Source organism: Anomalospiza imberbis, chromosome 10, assembly GCF_031753505.1.
Source record: "Anomalospiza imberbis isolate Cuckoo-Finch-1a 21T00152 chromosome 10, ASM3175350v1, whole genome shotgun sequence".
Classification (NCBI taxonomy): domain Eukaryota; kingdom Metazoa; phylum Chordata; class Aves; order Passeriformes; family Viduidae; genus Anomalospiza; species Anomalospiza imberbis.
Window position 1 is genome coordinate 3470542 of NC_089690.1, and position 19649 is coordinate 3490190.

A 19649-nucleotide genomic window follows, 5' to 3' on the forward strand; every position below is an offset into this window, starting at 1 on the left:
TGAGGAAGGGGCTGTGCCTGTGGTGTCAGAGTCACAGATCAATAGGGCACAATTTACAGCTCCATTGTAACCTTCCCCTAAAACCTGGGTCCCATCACCACTGTTGGAGTTTAAAAACCATCTGTGAACTTCAGCAGGGACTAACCAGCACCCACAACCATACTGGGCTGCTGCAATTCCACCCTGGAACCCTGCCAGCACCTGCACTTTGTCTGGGTGAGCAAACAAAAGTCAAACGCATGTTGAAGGGAATAATTCACTGGGCTGATTCTCAGTACCTACAGCTTTAATGTTTTAAGAAAAAATGTAATATCAAAACAGACACAAACCTGGCCTGTTGGTTCCCACCAAGAGAAGAATCTCTGTTGTTTTCATTCTCTTCAAACCTGAAGAAGGAAGCCTGGAAGATTTTCCTAAAATGGCTGAGCATGTTCAAATGAGGCAAGAACACCCAACAGAGCAAAGAGGTGCTCATGAAGAACTTTCCTGAGCATTACATAAAACCTGAGCCTCTTTAAGTATTTTCTTTTCATCCAACAGATACATCAATAAGGCATTTAACGAGCCATTAATAAAGCAGGAGATCTTTTAGGCAACAAAAATACGAACTTCAAGTGGGCAAAACTGTGAAAGGAATTGGTGAAAGTGAAGCGGCCGGAACGAGCAGACCAGAGATTCAGCTGGATGATCACGTATCTTGCTACAGGTATCACCAACCTATCTTTAGGCACCTTCTGGAAAAACAGTTCACTGATACCAGCTCGATCAGCCCAGGAATTTGTTTGATGTGCTTAAGAGGTTGGTAACAATAGCTCCTAACGTGACAGCGTTTCCTTGGAGACAGCGAATCCATCCAGCTCCGCCAGCATCAGGATCCCGGCGGGTTCCCCCTCTCCAGAGGCCCTGGAACTCTCTCCCTGTGCAGGGCCAGAGATGGGAAGATAAGCTCTGCCTGTAGACAAATAGCCCAGTGCAAGATGTGAGGATTTTATGCAGCAGCCAGACATGTCTGAAAGGTAGGAGGGTGCAAGGAGACACGAACCTGTAGTCATTGCTTGACATGCTTTGACAACAAAGATAGAGTTACAGGATTGAGTGTCTTTTTAAAATGTACCAGCCTGTGTTGCTGAAGGAGATTGCTGTGCAGGGAAAACAGGAAATCAAGCAGAGCTGTTTTTTCTTGGTGTCATTGTCTGATTGCTGGAAGGGAAAAGCTGTCCCAACAAAAATGTTGAGTTTGTTGTGAAAATGTGTGGAAGGAACGTGGATTGAGATGTGGGGTTTGTATAGGTGCAAGCTGGATCCACGAGGGAAAATGTTAGTTAATATGCTAAGAGTGTATCATTATGGTGATAGGACCTAATTAAGTTAATTATGTCTTGGGGGGAGGCAATTTTATGAAGCATAAAGCAAGATAATTGATGCCACAGCTATCAGCAAGGATGCTTTGTAGCCATAACTTACAGGTGTGTTTGTCGCTGAATTACGCTCAGAACTGCTTCAAAATGTTGCATAATGTCTCCTAAAACTCCTATAAAAATAATTGAAAGGTAATAGAGCATGCAAACACTATGTCCATATCTTCTACTCTCCTAAGTTCAGAGAGTTCTCATAATAAATGTTTGCATACAAGCAGAGCTGCTCTGGAGCAGTAAATTGTGTGCATTTGAAATGAAGCACAGCCTGAATTCTGAGTTTGCCATCTCTTAAGTACTTTCACAAACTGTGCTGGTAAGTTACCCCTGCAGTTCATTGATGGCTTTGGCATTTGCCATTGACTGGGACAACATAAATAATTGGGTGTTTGGAGAATAATAGTAAGTAATTGGGTGTTTAAATAATTGGGTGGGAGCCGGCACTTATGTGTGCCGGTGGTTTGGGCAGATCCAGAACCAGATCTCTTGGAGCCTGCAAAATCAGCAGCTCTCACCCAGTGATACAAACTCTTTGCTTTGGGAGGATTTATTGCTCTTTTCTTAGTTTCTCTAGTTTGGATTTTTTTTTCTATTCCTTCAAAATGATCTTGAAACACATTTGATTTGTTTCCTTCCTTTAGAATGGTCCACATTTTTCACTTCCACAGCATCAGGACTGAGTGATCTGAGAGCACTTTGCTGCTAAATAAGAACCTGACCAGACCTCACTGAGATCAAGCACAGGAGCAGGGCCCTTTCCATCAGATATGGGCTGTGATTTGGTGGGATGTAGCAAGCACCACGGGAATTCTGACTCTGGATGTGTGAAGGGTTATAAATAGCCCTACTACTGGTTCCCAAACCTTTTATCCAGGGCATTTCAGATTTAAGGGGAAAGCAGCTCACCGTGGCTCAGTGAAAGCTAAGCCTGCTGGAGGGTGCTGATTCCTGTGAGAGCAAGACCAGACCCCAAAACTGCTCAAAAGGCTGGGACAAAAAGCCTTTCAAATCCCAAATGCAAGAGTTTGCTCACAACCCCCTTTGTCCTTACCCCTCTTTAGCTGAGCTCCCCATTCTCTGTGCAGCAGAGCTGAACCTGTGCTGTAATCTCAGATGTTTGTTTGTCGAGGCTGTTGCTTCACCAGGAGAAAGGATTTGACTGGCAGTCCTTTTTTTTAACAGCCAAATATCTAAAACATGCACGGGAGGGACTTTTCACTCTGTTTCTCACTCAGTATCTTTCACTGGGGTAGTTTCAGAAGCAGCTCAGCTTTAGCTCTTCAAAGTATTTTTGTGGGCTTTTAATGTGTCCTGCACTGAAAGGCAGCTGGACTCAGATGTACTTGCAAGGCAGACAGGAAACCTGGAGCATCCTGGGCTCTCTGGAAACCTGGCCAAGGTGTCAGTGAGAGCAGAACATCTCCCAGCCCCACAGCTCTCACTGACATCCTGATGAGGTGGGACTTTGATCAGGGAGCTCAGCAGTGCAGGATTTTCCAAGGTACAGCCTGATATCTCCTCAGTCGTGTTCTGAAAAAGGCAGGAGCTGTTCTGTTCTCATTCCTGACAGTTTGCAAAACACTTCAGGCACTGAATTCTTCACTGGTACTTCCACTGAGGAGAATAATGTAAAATACAAGGGGTTAGCCAGGAGTGCTTCCAGTTACCCCCCAGTCTGTGCTCCCTCTTGTCAGCTCACACGGAGCACTCCAGACTTCAAGGTGCCTGCAAAGAATTGTTTGGTACAGTTTTGTGGGGTTTTGTTTGTTACTGATATGGAAAAAAAAAAAAATTGTATTTGGATTTGGTGTGAGCTGCAAAGCTGTAGCCATGATAGGAACTGGACTGAGGGCCAGCCTCAGAAATTAGGAGCTGGTCGCACACAAGATTTTTTTTCCCCCATTGCCTTTTGAAGTTTCCTTTCCAAACCTCTATTATAGAATTCTTAAAATATAGTCAAGTACCTCTGCTTGAAAAAGTCATAAATACTCCCCCACACCCCCCAAAAAGAGGGAGAATGGAGGAATGCAATCGCCACAGAGGGTTTCCATTAGTGAAATTAATTCTTCTCTCATAAGAATTTAGGTCCATGATTTATGATAACCACCAATTTCTCACTGCAGGCAAAGTGAGAGGAAATGACTCAGCCTGGACAGACATCATGAATCTAATTTTTTTCCCTTAATGCTTGACATAATCTAGTGTGCTGCTCCCAGAGGTGTCATTGGAGATTCATATCCAGCCGAAGGGCCTCACAATGAAGGCAGGAAATTTTGTTCTCCTTTCATGTATTGTGAGATCTGTAATTGCTTGGAATTGCATCCTGCCTCCTCCATTGCCACTCCTTTTGCATCAATTCTGCAGCAAAATAGGAAGGTAAACAAAGCAGGGGAGGGAAAAGCTGTGTGGCACTTGGTCCTCCAGAAAAATCTTCTGTGACATAACGTGAGGGTCCAGCTGGTGCTTATTAAACCCAGGCAGTTCTGAGATGAAAGATGTTTCTTTCTGTCACTCCTTCCCATGGAAATCTCACTACCCACCTGACTGGGGAAGCTGTACCCATCACATATTTATATTTTCTGGAACTTTATGTTTTACTTGCCATCACCGATGCAGAATTTTGTGAGTGGGTTTCCTGCCAGGAGATCAGAATAGATATCATGTTAAATGGTTCAGCTAAAATGTTTTATCCCACATTTCCAGGGACTGGGAGTGCATATTCCTGTCTCAGCAGAGGAGGTAGTATCTAGCTGAGAGGAAGGTAGGTTTTGAAAAGTCTTGCAGTTATAAATAGTCATGTGAACACATCCTAAAAGATCACTTCCAAACTCGGCAAAATAACAGCTCTTTTTCTTAAACACAAAAGAATTTCTACATTTTTTCTTGGGCCTGATCTCATTTAATGTACAAGGAGGTAAAAGCAGAACAAGCAGCAAGATAGAGCTAAACAAGAATTCCCAGCACTTTTTTTATTTTTTGGGGTTTTTTTTTACCATTTACCCCAGGTAAATCCTCTTTTCACAGGGCAGCTGTGTGTGAGCTCCTGCTGCTCTCTAACACACACACCCTACAAGGGGCTGCCTGCCTTGAGGTGACCTCAAAAAGCCCCTCAGTAAATAGCTGTTATTTCCCAAAATGCTGAGCTCACACAGCTTCCTGGGAGTCACCCGCACTGTTCCCTGGTGTGACCCCATTAAAACCCCTCCACAAAGCAGAAGGGAGGAGAGCTGCCTGCCAGAGCTGCTCCTGCACCGTTGCACTGAGGTCAGCAGGACACCTCTCTTCAGGAGGGTTTGCCAATAATCTGTCACTGTCCATTTTACCCAATGTTCAGCCTGTCTGTAGCTCCCAGTATGAGATCCTCCTTGCCTCCTTCCCCAAACCCTTTGAAAGCTGCATTTTTATTCTGTTTTATTTATTTGTTTCTGCTCCTGACTCCAGTGGTTTTATGATGCTGAGGCTCCCTGGCAAGAGCTCCCCGAGCCTGTAGAGTAAACATCAAATTACAGTGCTGGATGCACACCCTGACTGAATCAAATCATTGTTTTCAAGTGTTCTGTGGTAAATTCCTAAATTGCAGCTGCCAGTCTGCAAATTCTTCAATCCATCTGAAGCACAATTTGGAGAAATTTCCCCGTTTGGGGTGTTTAAAATGTGGCTTTTGGAAGTGTTCTTGGGCAAGGGACTAAGAGGGCACACCAACACACAGATTCAGGCTGAAGGTTGGACTTTGCAACCTTGGAAGGCTTTCCCAGCACTAATTATTCTGTGATTTGAAGATTCTGTTGAACAAAATTCAGCTTTTCTCCAGATCTCTGAGAATCCCCTAGAACATATCCAAGAGACTGAAATAAATATACTAATATTAGTAAAATAATGAGTTAAACCACATGTACAATGGAATAAAATAAATAACTGAGGTAACTTTTCATCCACCCCAGATCCAGAAAAGCAGGGCTCTCCTGGGTAGAAGGAGAAGCAAGGTAGAAGCAAACACATCATGCTGTTGAACAAGATCAGCTCTCCAATTTCTCCAAGACTCGGTTTTTTTAACAAATTGCCAGTCAATTCCTCTTTGTGGTGTTTGGTCACACCTGTGAAAGGCTCCTGTGTGTGAGGAAATGCAGCTCAGGTGAGGGGTGAGGGGGCTGCCCATGGTTTGGCCGTTGCCTGCTGGCAAGTCTTACCCCGAGCTATTCTGTATTTTCTGTAATTATTAAACAAACCAAATAAAATCTGCATTTCTCTGGACAGAATCTACATTGGCTTAACATCTCCTCTCTAGTTCCTCAGGTCTGACTACAAGCAATCAGAAGTTCTTCAAATCCTGTTCCTCCTGCTGCTCCATCCGGAGGGATGCGCACAATTCTCCACTGGTTTTACCCCAAAACAGAGGAACCCTCGGGCAGAGCTGGGACCCCAGGCTACCTTTCCCAGTAAGTGTTGGGTTTCCCAGTCTGATTGCAGGTCTGTAAAAAAGACACGGTGACACAGAGGAGCTAAGGCAGAAATCTCTTCCTCAGCTTTGAAGTGGATTTTGTTTACCTCCTTTTATCCTCCAAAACTGGGGTGGAATATAAATAAGGTTCTGCTCTTTGGGGTCAGCTGTGGCAGGGGATTTGCACCAAACTGCTGCCATGGGCAGGGGGATAATGAGCCCCGAGGAGGCTCTCTCCAATATTTGAGCCAATTTATTGGAGTTAACCAGGATGAGCTGTGGCGACCTCCACTGAGCTGTGAATTCCCACAGCATTTACCAGCTCCTGCATATGGCTCTGACTGGGGGATTTCTGCTGTAATAAGGCCAGAAATAAGAGAAAATGCAGTGCCAAAACCTCAAGAGCTTTTACTGATTCTTTTATATCTTTATTTTGCCTTTTTTTTAAGCTTCCTTCTGACTCCTTCAAGTACTTTGGCTGGTGTGACATAGAGGAACACGGCGTTCGAGGAAATCAGCTCCTCTGTCCCCGAGTGAGGGAAGGTAAAGATCAAAAAGACACTTTGACATTTCAGCCCTAACTCTACTGAGGCAAAGAGTGCATCCTTAAAAGTGATGAGCTGAAATCGTGGAGTTTGCCATTCTTTTGAAAAGGGGCAGGATTTCAGCTCACAGTGCCCACGCTTGCTTTATTTTTAATCATTAGGAGATTATCCTTTGTAATTTCCAACATGAAAAACAACGGCATGAACTGCAAATTGAAAATTTTTAGTATTACTGTGCTGCTGATTACTGCTCTCAGAAGTTCTTTAACATTTGGCTGTTCAGAATGCAGTAGCCATGTGCCAAACAAGAAAGCAAGAGGGAAACCCAGTCCTGCAAACAGTGGCACATTTATTGTATTTTAAGACTAAATTGGCTCAATTACAATCTACAGACACACTCAGGAACAGATGGGTTTTAAAATCCAGTATTTGCATGTTTGGGAGTAAACAGTGGAAAATTTCCAGCCAGTCCTTGCTTTAATCAGGATTTTGAAGGTGTCCATAGCTCTAAACCTTTCTTTAAGACTTAAAGTCTCCAATGTCTCCATACAAATGAGGTTTGCCGTGGGGCTGTTGGTCCTTGGCACTGCTCTGGAAGCTGCAAACAGTTTCCTTTTTGAGGACAATCAAAGGCTAGCTCACAGCATGGCAAGGAATAAGAAGCATTTTAGAACTCAGATCCTTATGAACAACCCTTTAGAAACAGTTTTCATTCTGATCTGTAGCAGATCTGTCATTTACCAACCATGCACAAAATCATCATGACTGTAGATTGCTGACTGAATTATGGGCCTGGAAATGGTAGAAAAATCTTCCCATTAATTTAAATCTCAGGAGCCTTTAAAGTAACACACCTATAATATTATATCTATTTCTTCATTACAGAATCTTCCCAGCAATATATATATATATATATATATATATATATTCTTCCAGCAAGTGGCTAAGTGCCAGTTCTGTATCACATCCTCAGCTGTAAATCTTTTTCTCTGACCAGGGCCCTCAGAAGAAGAGCTGTTTTTCAGAAAAGAAGAACATACCCTGAAAAGAAGAAAACAAGTAACTGACCCAGAGAAATGGGAAAAGAGGCTGCAAGAGAACTGGGAAAACTGTGCTGTAAAACTTTCTCATTAACACTTTGGACTGTAGCTATAAAGAAGCCAAAAATCATGTGCTGGCTGCTCAGTGCATTTAATAGATTTAAACCTGTTGTGAGGAAGGTGTCCCTGGCTATGGCAGGGGGTGGAATTGGATGGATTTTGAATTCCCTGCCAACCCAGACCATTCTGGGAGGACTCTGTGAATATTTATATCTGGCTGCTGCACAGAACTTTGGTGTCAGCTGAGTTTAGAGGCCAAACCAACGAGCCACAATCACTCAGTCCTGCTCGCTCCCCACACACTGTTAACCCCACTCATAGAGGAAGGAGGAGATGGACACTAAAATTCCTGCTTGAGAGATGGTTTCTTTCTTCCTTTCAAAGAATTAAGGAGTCCATCACTATGATTCTGAGTGGACTTGGCACTCGGTACCACCAATTGCTATAAGAGCAGCAGCATCAAATGTATTCTCACTTTAACTACCTCTGACTAATTCTATATTGAATTATATAGCTATTACAAAGCAAGGGGGAAAAAAAGTGATTTCTCTTATTTTTTCCCTTCCCAGGAGTTGAACCTTTCCTTCCAGGACCTGGGGGACCTTTACCAGGTGGAAAACTTCAAAAGAATCCTCCGAAGATTAATTCGGGTGGAAAAGCTTTGGTTGGTGGACAATTCCTTGACAGACCTAAGTGCCATAAGGTTGCCAAGGTAGACAAAGTGTCCTGCTTCTATTTTTATGTAATCCGTTTCTATTTTTATGTAATATCCCAGAAACCAAATTTTTACTGAGGTGGCAGCTGGAGCAGGCTCTTGAGAGCTGCCAGATCTGCTCCTGGGGGGTATTGGATTGAGAATCCATCAGTTCACTGCTGCTCTGAGTTCGTGTCATCCCCAGGCTGAAAATACGCAGTGAGGAGATCAGATCATGTCCCCTTTATTCCGGGGGAATAACTGATGAGTGCAGCCAGCTTCAGGGAGATCTGTGCCAAAAGGGGAAGTTGTTGCACACAGAAGGAATCTCTGTGAACACAACCCAAGCAGAGAGGCCAAGCGTGACCATGACAACTATAAATTTATTTTACCGTCCATCTGTTGCTACTCTGCTCTTGTGTATTTAGGTGTATGGAGAGTTGTAGTACTGAGAACAGAAATAATGATGCAGCTGTTGTACAATATAAAGAAATAAGGGAATATAAAGTGTGAGGGTCTGGTCTGGCAGTCCATGACCAGGCAAAACCAGCACAAAATGTAAAACCAGTGTATAAAACCCATCCCTGTTGTAGGGATTCTGTCCCAGATGTGATAGTGATGCCATACACTTTGTACTTTACAGATGCAGAGAGCTAAATGTAAATAAAAACCACTTTACATCCTTCAAACAGCTGCCAAAGGTCCCTCAGATTCAGCACTTATCTCTCTCTGAAAATAACATCACGACCCTAAGTGGGATTTCAGACTTCAGACACACTCCACTTGAATCCCTGATCCTCAAGAGGAATCCCTGTGAGTTCCAGGAAAGATACAGACAGCTGTAAGTCCGACCCTCTCGTGGCTAACAAAAGTGATAAACACAAAAAAATGTTTGTCAGATTTTCAAGGGAATGGGATCTGAAGTCCAAGAAGCTTTCTAAAGAAGCTTTTCATTTCCCTGTAGCTTTAATGCTCTGAAATGCTCCAGGAACGTGAGTTAGTGAGCTTTTATGTGATAAAAGCCCCCAAATATTCAGAAAGTGCCTATGATGCTTTTTAATGGCATGACTGGCAGTTCTGGAACTGAACTAAGCCCATGGATGAAGCTTAGAGACAGTGAGCAGGGCAGATAAATTAGATTCCCTTTTATTAATAGAAACTACCTATTACTCAAACTCTCTTCAGTCTCATTGCATCCTTGGTGGGTTCTGCAAGGAGCCTAAATTGCATTACATGTCAGAGATGGAATCAGGAGGATGTCTTGAAAGATGGCAGCAAAAGCAGGAGCAAATTAAGTTCCCTTCATTTGATTTTTCTGGATTCCCCCTGTCCCTGTGGAAGCTGCTCTGCCTTGAGCAGCCCCTCAGTGAAAGTTGTGCTGCAGCCTTTGGGATGGGCTGGAGAATTAACAGAGCAGCCTCAGACACTGGAAATGGGAACTCTAATCCAAGGCATTACAGTCCAAGAAAATTCAGGAGGATATAATCTGTTCTAAGGCTCACTCATAGAAAATCTGCATGTTGCAGGTTTTGCCCCACTGCAAACACAACCAGGCGTTGATATTGTGAAGATAAACCTTGCAGGGTGTGTCTGAAATGGGACACATCTCCTCCCATCGTTCCTGGGTGGGGGAAAAAAGAAAAGAGAAGTTTAAAAGAAGAGTTTAATGGAAACCTTTCTGAGTTTCCAGTATGTTTCCCTTTAGTCTTGTGGGCATCCCTTTGGCAGTGTGGTGCTGATAAAGGCAGGGAGGCAGGTATCAGCATGGAAGGGGAAAAGCACATGTTAAATGATGGATTTCACCTTTTATTTGCATATCTACAAGTCCAGGAGAACAAAAGCAGAAAACCACCTTTTATCAATTCCTAATTGTGTTTCTGCTCTCAGTCTGCCAGTTCCTGGGGCAATTAAATATTGGTACTATTTAGTATAACTCTGGTATTATGTTCATTGTCAGTGTTGGAAGACAGATTCTTGGAGTGTTTTATTGAGTCTGAGGATATAAAAGTGGTGCAATAGAGCAAAATCTGAGAGTTTTAATTAGCTCTTTATCAGATAAATTCTGCAACAAATGACAAATCAAGATTTCCAACAACCCAAATCTATTTTAGATTACGTTTGAATCCACTGTTTCTTTCTTATCAGTGTCTGTTTTGTCCCCAACATTTCCCAAGATTATTTTTCTCAGTTTCTTTTTTTTCTTTTGTCTCTCTTTAAGTGTGTTCTCCAGTTTGCCAAACCTGAAAATACTGGATGGCATCCCAAAACTGCCAGAGGACTGCTCACCCCCTGATGTCAGTTTTTTTTTCAGAATGTGCACCATACTCTAGCACAGAATTTTTGTAGGATCACAATTGTGCTACAACCACCTTGCTTAAAAGAGACTATAAATCCTGCTTATGGAAGTTCTATTTGTTTTCTTTTTTTTTTTTACTGGTCAAAGAGATATTGAAACAGAAATAAAACATTTTTGAGTGCATTTGTGGTACCAAGCATGGGTATGGATATGTAAATAAGACATAATGTTATACTGGATATCATGAGTTTGGTGTATTAAAAATATTGTGTGATTTTCTCATCTAGCAACTCTGTGTCAACAACAACTCTCAATTATTAACTCCCACTGCCTTTCATTAGAACATAGCCAAGCTCAGACCCCAGGCTCATTGTGGGAAATGACACAGGGGATGGACACCCAAAGGAAAGGAAAACAAATCCCACAAGTGAATAAAAAGCCCCACCAATGTCCAAGTGCTCCTTAATGAGCTTTGTACATGGGAAAAACTGAGCCACCCCAATCACTTTGACCCTAATAATTAAAAAAGATCTTGCTTTGGAGTTTGGTGTGGCCAGAGAGCACTGGGGAGGTAAATCGTTAAAAGAAAAGGAGTTTTTTGTCTCGCTGCTGGCATTGTTTGGGGATGTCCTGTTGCTTAATAGAGGCTCCTCAAAGCAAAGCCACAGGAGGGGAAGACCTGTGGGAGCTGACAAGGGATTTGGATCTCTGGGTGCAATCCTCCCTGAGAGTTCTCTGTCCTTGCCTTTGATTGCTTTGCTGCCCAACCTTTGGGGTTTGTTTTGTTTTTTTCCCAACCAGCACACAAATAGCTGTGCCACCAACAGTGCAGGGGAAGGATGACAGAGCCCTGGAAATGAAGCCAATTAAGAGACTTGCCTAATTCCAGAGGCAGCCAATAAATTCTCTGCTGTGTGCTGGCTGCAGGGGCAGGTGGGTTCAGCTGCAGGGAGGAGGAATGAGAGCTCAGCCCTGCAGGGCTCTGCAGTGCCATGACTTAGCAGCAGAAAGGTCACAGCAGCTCTGTTCAACATCTGCACTGCACCCAGGCAAGAGAAATCACCAGCTTGGAGAGTTTCCAGGCTCTCCCTTAGGGCTGTCCTTGCCTCTCCCACAGCTCAGCAGCCAACACAGGTGATCAAAATACTGCAGGAAGGAAATAGTGAGATTTTAAATGTGTTACAGGATCTGGCTCAGAGGATTTTCTACAGCTGTGACAGGAAAAGGCAGGGGAGCACTGCAAAGAGGTGTCAGCTTGATGGTCACCCTCAGGAAATCTGGAAATTTGGAGAAGCAGAGCAGGGTTTACATGCTCACAGGGCTGGAACAGCAGATCCAGTCAGTGGGACCCAGCACTGGGAGCAGAGCAGACTGTGACAAACCCCTCCATAAACACACCCCAGGATCAAGAGAGAAAATTCAACAGCACACAGCAAAGAGCCTTTACAGGTTCAGAGAGAGATGGTGTGGTTTACACAGAACCAGCAACACAGGGAAACAGAACATTGTGTGTGTACATGGCAAACTGCTCCAGAGAGCAGGAATGTTTGCTACGGAGGGGATAAGAACAGAAAACATGAAAGCTTTCTATGGACTGAGGACAGAGGTCCTAGGTCTGAAATGAATCCAGATACCCTACAACACATTGTCCTTATAAAGAACCCCTCTTGTGTCCGGGAGTGGGAGGTTGAACACAAAGGATTGAATATAGTCTTTTCTGAATATCTGAGGATATGAGTGAGAAAACACTGTGTCCTTGGAAATGAGGCAGGGAGCTGGAGCAGAGGGAAAGCAGAGCCTGAAGGACCTGCCCTACTGACCACCTGAGCCTTTACTGACCACCTTGCCCTTACTGACCACCTGAGCCTTCCTGACCACCTGAGCCTTGCTGACCACCTGAGCCTTGCTGACCACCTGAGCCCTACTGACCACCTGAGCCCTACTGACCACCTGAGCCTTTACTGACCACCTGAGCCCTACTGACCACCTGAGCCTTGCTGACCACCTGAGCCTTGCTGACCACCTGAGCCTTTACTGACCACCTGAGCCCTACTGACCACCTGAGCCCTACTGACCACCTGAGCCCTACTGACCACCTGAGCCTTGCTGGCCACCTGAGCCTTTACTGACCACCTGAGCCCTACTGACCACCTGAGCCCTACTGACCACCTGAGCCTTGCTGACCACCTGAGCCTTTACTGACCACCTGAGCCCTACTGACCACCTGAGCCCTACTGACCACCTGAGCCTTGCTGGCCACCTGAGCCTTTACTGACCACCTGAGCCTTGCTGACCACCTGAGCCTTTACTGACCACCTGAGCCCTACTGACCACCTGAGCCTTGCTGACCACCTGAGCCTTTACTGACCACCTGAGCCCTACTGACCACCTGAGCCTTGCTGACCACCTGAGCCTTGCTGACCACCTGAGCTCTACTGGCCACCTGAGCCTTGATGACCACCTGAGCCCTACTGGCCACCTGAGCCCTACTGGCCACCTGAGCCCTACTGACCACCTGAGCCTTTACTGACCACCTGAGCCCTACTGGCCACCTGAGCCTTGCTGACCACCTGAGCCTTGCTGACCACCTGAGCCCTACTGACCACCTGAGCCTTTACTGACCACCTGAGCCCTTGATGACCACCTGAGCCTTGATGACCACCTGAGCCCTTGATGACCACCTGAGCCTTTACTGACCACCTGAGCCTTGCTGACCACCTGAGCCTTGATGACCACCTGAGCCCTTGATGACCACCTGAGCCCTTGATGACCACCTGAGCCTTTACTGACCACCTGAGCCTTTACTGACCACCTGAGCCTTGCTGACCACCTGAGCCCTACTGACCACCTGAGCCCTACTGACCACCTGAGCCCTACTGACCACCTGAGCCTTTACTGACCACCTGAGCCTTGCTGACCACCTGAGCCTTGCTGACCACCTGAGCCTTGCTGACCACCTGAGCCTTTACTGACCACCTGAGCCTTGCTGACCACCTGAGCCTTGCTGACCACCTGAGCCTTGATGACCACCTGAGCCTTGATGACCACCTGTGCCTTTACTGACCACCTGAGCCTTTACTGACCACCTGAGCCTTGCTGACCACCTGAGCCTTGCTGACCACCTGAGCCTTTACTGACCACCTGAGCCTTGCTGACCACCTGAGCCTTGCTGACCACCTGAGCCTTTACTGACCACCTGAGCCCTACTGACCACCTGAGCCCTACTGACCACCTGAGCCTTTCTGACCACCTGAGCCTTTACTGACCACCTGAGCCCTACTGACCACCTGAGCCCTACTGACCACCTGAGCCTTGCTGGCCACCTGAGCCTTTACTGACCACCTGAGCCTTGCTGACCACCTGAGCCTTTACTGACCACCTGAGCCCTACTGACCACCTGAGCCTTGCTGACCACCTGAGCCTTTACTGACCACCTGAGCCCTACTGACCACCTGAGCCTTGCTGACCACCTGAGCCTTGCTGACCACCTGAGCTCTACTGGCCACCTGAGCCTTGATGACCACCTGAGCCCTACTGGCCACCTGAGCCCTACTGGCCACCTGAGCCCTACTGACCACCTGAGCCTTTACTGACCACCTGAGCCCTACTGGCCACCTGAGCCTTGCTGACCACCTGAGCCTTGCTGACCACCTGAGCCCTACTGACCACCTGAGCCTTTACTGACCACCTGAGCCCTTGATGACCACCTGAGCCTTGATGACCACCTGAGCCCTTGATGACCACCTGAGCCTTTACTGACCACCTGAGCCTTGCTGACCACCTGAGCCTTGATGACCACCTGAGCCCTTGATGACCACCTGAGCCCTTGATGACCACCTGAGCCTTTACTGACCACCTGAGCCTTTACTGACCACCTGAGCCTTGCTGACCACCTGAGCCCTACTGACCACCTGAGCCCTACTGACCACCTGAGCCCTACTGACCACCTGAGCCTTTACTGACCACCTGAGCCTTGCTGACCACCTGAGCCTTGCTGACCACCTGAGCCTTGCTGACCACCTGAGCCTTTACTGACCACCTGAGCCTTGCTGACCACCTGAGCCTTGCTGACCACCTGAGCCTTGATGACCACCTGAGCCTTGATGACCACCTGTGCCTTTACTGACCACCTGAGCCTTTACTGACCACCTGAGCCTTGCTGACCACCTGAGCCTTGCTGACCACCTGAGCCTTTACTGACCACCTGAGCCTTGCTGACCACCTGAGCCTTGCTGACCACCTGAGCCTTTACTGACCACCTGAGCCCTACTGACCACCTGAGCCTTGCTGACCACCTGAGCCTTTACTGACCACCTGAGCTCTACTGGCCACCTGAGCCCTTACTGACCACCTGAGCCCTTACTGACCACCTGAGCCTTTACTGACCACCTGAGCCTTGCTGACCACCTTGCCCTTACTGACCACCTTCCTGAGCCTTCCCCTGGCTGAGCCAGGAGCAGAGAGCAGCTGGACACTGCCGTGGGTCTGTGGCTGGGAACAGGACAGGCAAACAGGCTTTTCCCAAAGTCTCAGCCCCTAAGGAGCACTCAGGGCAGCAATGCTGGAATCACAGCACGAAGCACTCAAGGACCAGGCTCTCTTCCCAGAATTCAGCATCAGAAAGTGAGGCTGGGATGGGAAATTGCTGCAGTCCCGTGGGCAGAGGTTTCAGTTACCAGCTCCTGGTGAAGTTCCCACCCACCTCTTGCAGATGGAATTAGGAGCTGCTCCAGTCCCTCCTGGGAGCAGGCTCAGAGGCTCTGCTGTTTGCACCTGAGTGCTGGCTCAGTCACGAGAGAAAGGCACAGACACTGATTTATTCTTTCCAAACAGGAAGTTGGTTCTGCTCTCATAATTTTTCATTTCATTATTTTAATGCTCTGGCTCTGGGATCCCAGGGAAATATGAGGTAATTCTGGGGAGCCTGGCTGATTTTATTTAAAATGCATCCAGGAGCAAGAATGTGCTAGTGATGTTTGAGTCGTTTTGCTGTGAAGAGATTTAAAAGAAGATCCCAGAACCACAGAATGGTTTAGGTTGGAAGGGACAGAAAAGCCCATCTAAATCAACCCCCTGCCATGGGCTGCTCCAAGCCCTGTCCAGCCTGGCCTTGGACACTTCCAGGGATCCAGGGGCAGCCACAGCTGCTGTGGGAAACCTGTGCCAGGACCTGCCCACCCTCCAAGGGAAGAATTTCTTCCATCCATTCTGAAATGTAAAATAACAGCTGCCACCGTTGAGCTCAGTATCAAAGTGTCATGAAATCAATTTCCAATTACTTACACAACTTCCTTTGAACCTGACATTTCATGAAAATTTAGCAAAGTGTTCCCAAAGTCTTGTTCTAACATCCTAGGACAGGTCCAGGGCTGATGAGCCCAAAACTGTCTCATTTAGCTGTCTCCTCACTTTTCATTATGTCTAAATCTCTCAATGCAGAGAAATTAGAAAAGTTTGAATAGAAAAAATTGAGCAATATCAAATAAAAAAAAAAACAGATTAACTAAATGAACAGAAAGAAAAGCACATTTTTCATTAATAATTTATCATGATCCTAGGTGTTTCAGAGCAGGGTCTAAAAGATCTCTAGTTATTACAGTTCATGGGTCATGGAAGCAAAGTTGTACCAGAGAAGAAACCATCAAGCATTGATGAGCTTTTCAAAAACCATCTGCTCATATACACCTCACCTTGCAGAACATGAAGGACAAACACCCCGTGTTCCCACTGGTCCAAATTATCTCAACCACTCAGGAAATAAAGGCTGGGAGCCAAAATCCTTCCCCAGGACTGTTCATTGCAGCCCTGGCTGGGTGTGAGTGCAGCAAAGAGTGGGCTCCCATGAGAAATGAGTTCTTTTTGTGCCTTCCCCTGGGCTTCAGGGGCTGGGAGAGTGCACCAGAGGCAAAGCAGAGCTGACCAGCTCAGCCTGTAATTCACCATCAGGAGCTTTAATGCCAATCATCCCCCCCAAACTTCCACCCTGCCGTGGGTTAAATAACCCAGTGAATGCCTTGAGCCCAGCCTGGAGCACAGAGCAGCTAAAAGGACATCACAAGAGACTTCTTGAGGTCCTTGTCAGCTCTCAGGCTGTTGTATCCAGGAGCAGTTTGCCTGGCACACCTTTGGGATGTGCTGTGGGTGTGGGGTCAGCCCTGGTGGGAGCTGCCCCATGGCCCTGCTCTGGCAGCCACAGCCCAGCTGTCCCTCCAGGGCCACCTGGCACTTCCCATGGCCAGCAAGGGCATCCCTCCTGTCCCTTCCCTGCCCTGGCTCCTGTCTGTGCCATTTCATGGCTGTGTCTTGACACAAGGAGTACTAATTTGTCAGACAATACCCTTTTTTGACCCAGAGATGGGGCAGCTGAGAGGTGTTTTAAAAACCTTTATTCCATTCTCAGTCTCATATGAAGGGTGAGACAATACAGGTGTTATAATTCACACCATCACAATCCCAATCAGAAGCTAATTATTTCCTAATTAGGAAATATTATAAGTGTTTCTTGGCCTGTCAGCTTTTGCCACACCATGCTGTAAATTCCTTAAAGCCAATCATCTAAAATTACCCCTCGTGGGTCCTAGTGCATCCCTCATAGCTCTGTTTCTCCAAAGTACCCAGTCTTATTTGCAAGGCCATCCTTTGAAACTTGTTTCTGGCTCCATTTGTCTCTCAGCAATGTCTGTCCTATTCCATGGCATTCCTAAGCCAGCATTTCTTGTCTCAGAGTTTGGATACAGATACAGATGATGTGAGCCTTCTGTCCAACCCAGGGCAGGGGGGTTTGGTGTTGTTTTTTTCCCTGACCCAGCACAAGTGAGGACTCAATTCCTGCCCACACTGGATTCACTCCAGCACAACTTCCAGGGATTTCAGAGCTGCAGAAGCACATCTCCATTCTGCTGCAGGGATGGAAGGGAGGACCTCATCACTCTCTGCAGCTCCTGAAAGGTGGCTGTGCTCAGCTGGGGCTGGGCTCTTTCTCCAGGAACTGACAGCACCAGAGGACACAGCCTGGAGCTGCACCAAGGGAAATACAGGTTGGATATGAGGAGAAAGTTTTTTACTGAAGGAGTGATAAAGTTCTGGAATAGCTGCCCAGGGAGGTGGTGCAGTCACCATCCCTGGAGGTGTTTAACAAAGCCTGGATGTGGCACTGGGTGCCAGGGTTTAGCTGAGGTGTTGGGGCTGGTTGGACTCTGTGATCTTGGAGGTCTCTTCCAACCCAGGGGTTCTGTGATTCTGTGAATTCTGGGAAAGCACTCACAAGGCAGGGATCAGGTCACCCAGCAGGGCACGGTGAGGCTGTTAACCCTGGAGAAGCAGAACATGCTCCCCTTCCCCAGAGAACCTATACTCTGAATACATCAGACTGTATTCACTTGTTTCACCATTTCCTTCCTGGCTGATAAAAATCAAATACCTCCTGGTCCGTGTAAAGCAGCTTTCAATCATCACCACTTAATTTTTGCTGTTCAATAAAGCATTTTCAGCTTTATTTCTGATGATTTCCTTGCTATCAACACCAAAAGGAAAAATGAATTCATTGAATATGCTGACTGACACTTTGATCCATTTGGAAACATGTATGGGACATGCAGAGGCACATGGCAGGAAGCATGGTGGAAATAAGCTATTAGGAGATCCCAGATCAGTCATTTTTCATTTGTAATCTATCATTCCAGACAGATTTGTTTTGGAATTGCCAGGTACACACTACATTATGCAATTGAAAGCCCTGAAGGTAAGGAAAGAAGGCCATCAACAAGAAATGCTTTGGACAAAAACAGCCTTAAAAACAAATGTGCTAACCTAAACAGGGATGAGAGAAGCTTGGACAGTAATAAACTGGGAATGCCCAAAGGTTCATGATTAGTCAAGCTGCAGGAAATGAGCCAGTCAGCCTTGGAGAGTGAAATCCTAGCCAGGGTTTTTGTGGGGTTTTTTGGTTTTTTTTTTTTTTTTTTTTTTTTTGGTTTTTTTTATTGGTTTGGTTTGGTTTTTTTTTTTTTTTGGTTTTTTTAATTCTGTTTCATACTGGTTGTTTTATTTTTACTATGTGATAACATATTTCTCATTCCTATTCTCCACAAAGTCTATTTTTTTTCCTAGTAGGTTTCTATAATTACTCTTTACAACCTGAGCACTGAACCAGTTTTAAGGGCTGGAAAAACACAATTTTCTCATCCTTTCCTTGCAGAAGAGATGCAGAACAAGGTAAGCTGATTATTACTGACTTTTTGTAGGCCATAAACATTGGGTTATTAATTACTGAATGTGACTTGGCTGTTGAAAAGCAGCTGCTCACCAAGTTCTTTGAGAGACTCTGCATTGCTGAAGGCTGACACTCTCTTTGCCTTTCTCCACTTTCCAGGAGCACTTCCAGCATGGACGTTGTGCTGGGATTTCCCCCCGTGCTGGGCTGGGGGTCAGGGGTGCCTTTCCTGCCCGGTGAGTGGCACATCTTGTTCCCTCTGCTGCCACCGAAATGTCCCTGGAGCTGCTGCTGTGCTCCCAGCCAATCCTTGTCCCTTTTTCGTTGTAATGAAAACTCTGGAGTGAGTGAATCCTGTGAGCTGTGCCCCCTGGGAATGGCTGATGGAAATTCCTGTGCTCCTGATGTGTGGTACCCAAATGTCTCCTTTCTGCAAGGACTGTGGAGCTCCCTCAGGTCTGAGTTGAGTTCTGCCCTCCTCCTCCAGCCTCCTTGTGTTGTTTTCATTGAGTTGTAGTTCATCTCTTTCTTTCAAACAAATTGTTTTCCTCATTTACTTGGAGGTGCATCCTTTAATTTGCACTGGGGCTGCTTGCAGGAGAGCCAGGGTGCAATTCCAGAGAGGAGGAATCACTGCCCAGATATCCTCAATTTGCACTGGGGCTGCTTGCAGGAGAGCCAGGGTGCAATTCCAGAGAGGAGGAATCACTGCCCAGATATCCTCAATTTGCACTGGGGCTGCTTGCAGGAGAGCCAGGGTGCAATTCCAGAGAGGAGGAATCACTGCCCAGATATCCTCAATTTGCACTGGGGCTGCTTGCAGGAGAGCCAGGGTGCAATTCCAGAGAGGAGGAATCACTGCCCAGATATCCTCAGCTCATCCTTCCCTAGAGATGAAGGGAACTCCGCTGTCACCAGCTGGGACAAGGCTCATTCTGAACCACGGGGC

General features: G+C 46.3%; 1 protein-coding gene across 4 annotated transcripts; it reads left to right on the top strand.

Moving 5' to 3' along the window:
• The first annotated feature begins 821 nt into the window (after positions 1 to 821).
• On the top strand, positions 822 to 18233 carry LOC137479724 (protein tilB homolog). Of its 4 annotated transcripts, none has more exons than XM_068200228.1 (8): positions 822 to 1016; positions 5701 to 5851; positions 6303 to 6396; positions 7396 to 7514; positions 8068 to 8210; positions 8836 to 9033; positions 10411 to 10486; positions 18171 to 18233. In XM_068200228.1, exons 1-8 carry the CDS (start codon positions 991 to 993, stop codon positions 18216 to 18218), a joined length of 855 nt encoding a protein of 284 aa, XP_068056329.1. In that variant the 5' UTR covers positions 822 to 990; the 3' UTR covers positions 18219 to 18233. The 4 variants fall into 4 exon arrangements, with proteins under 4 accessions (XP_068056329.1, XP_068056328.1, XP_068056331.1 ...); XM_068200227.1 differs by lacking the exon at positions 18171 to 18233 and adding an exon at positions 15322 to 15482; XM_068200230.1 differs by lacking the exon at positions 18171 to 18233 and adding an exon at positions 15322 to 15397 and having other exon boundaries at positions 7396 to 7457.
• The last annotated feature ends 1416 nt before the right edge of the window (positions 18234 to 19649 follow it).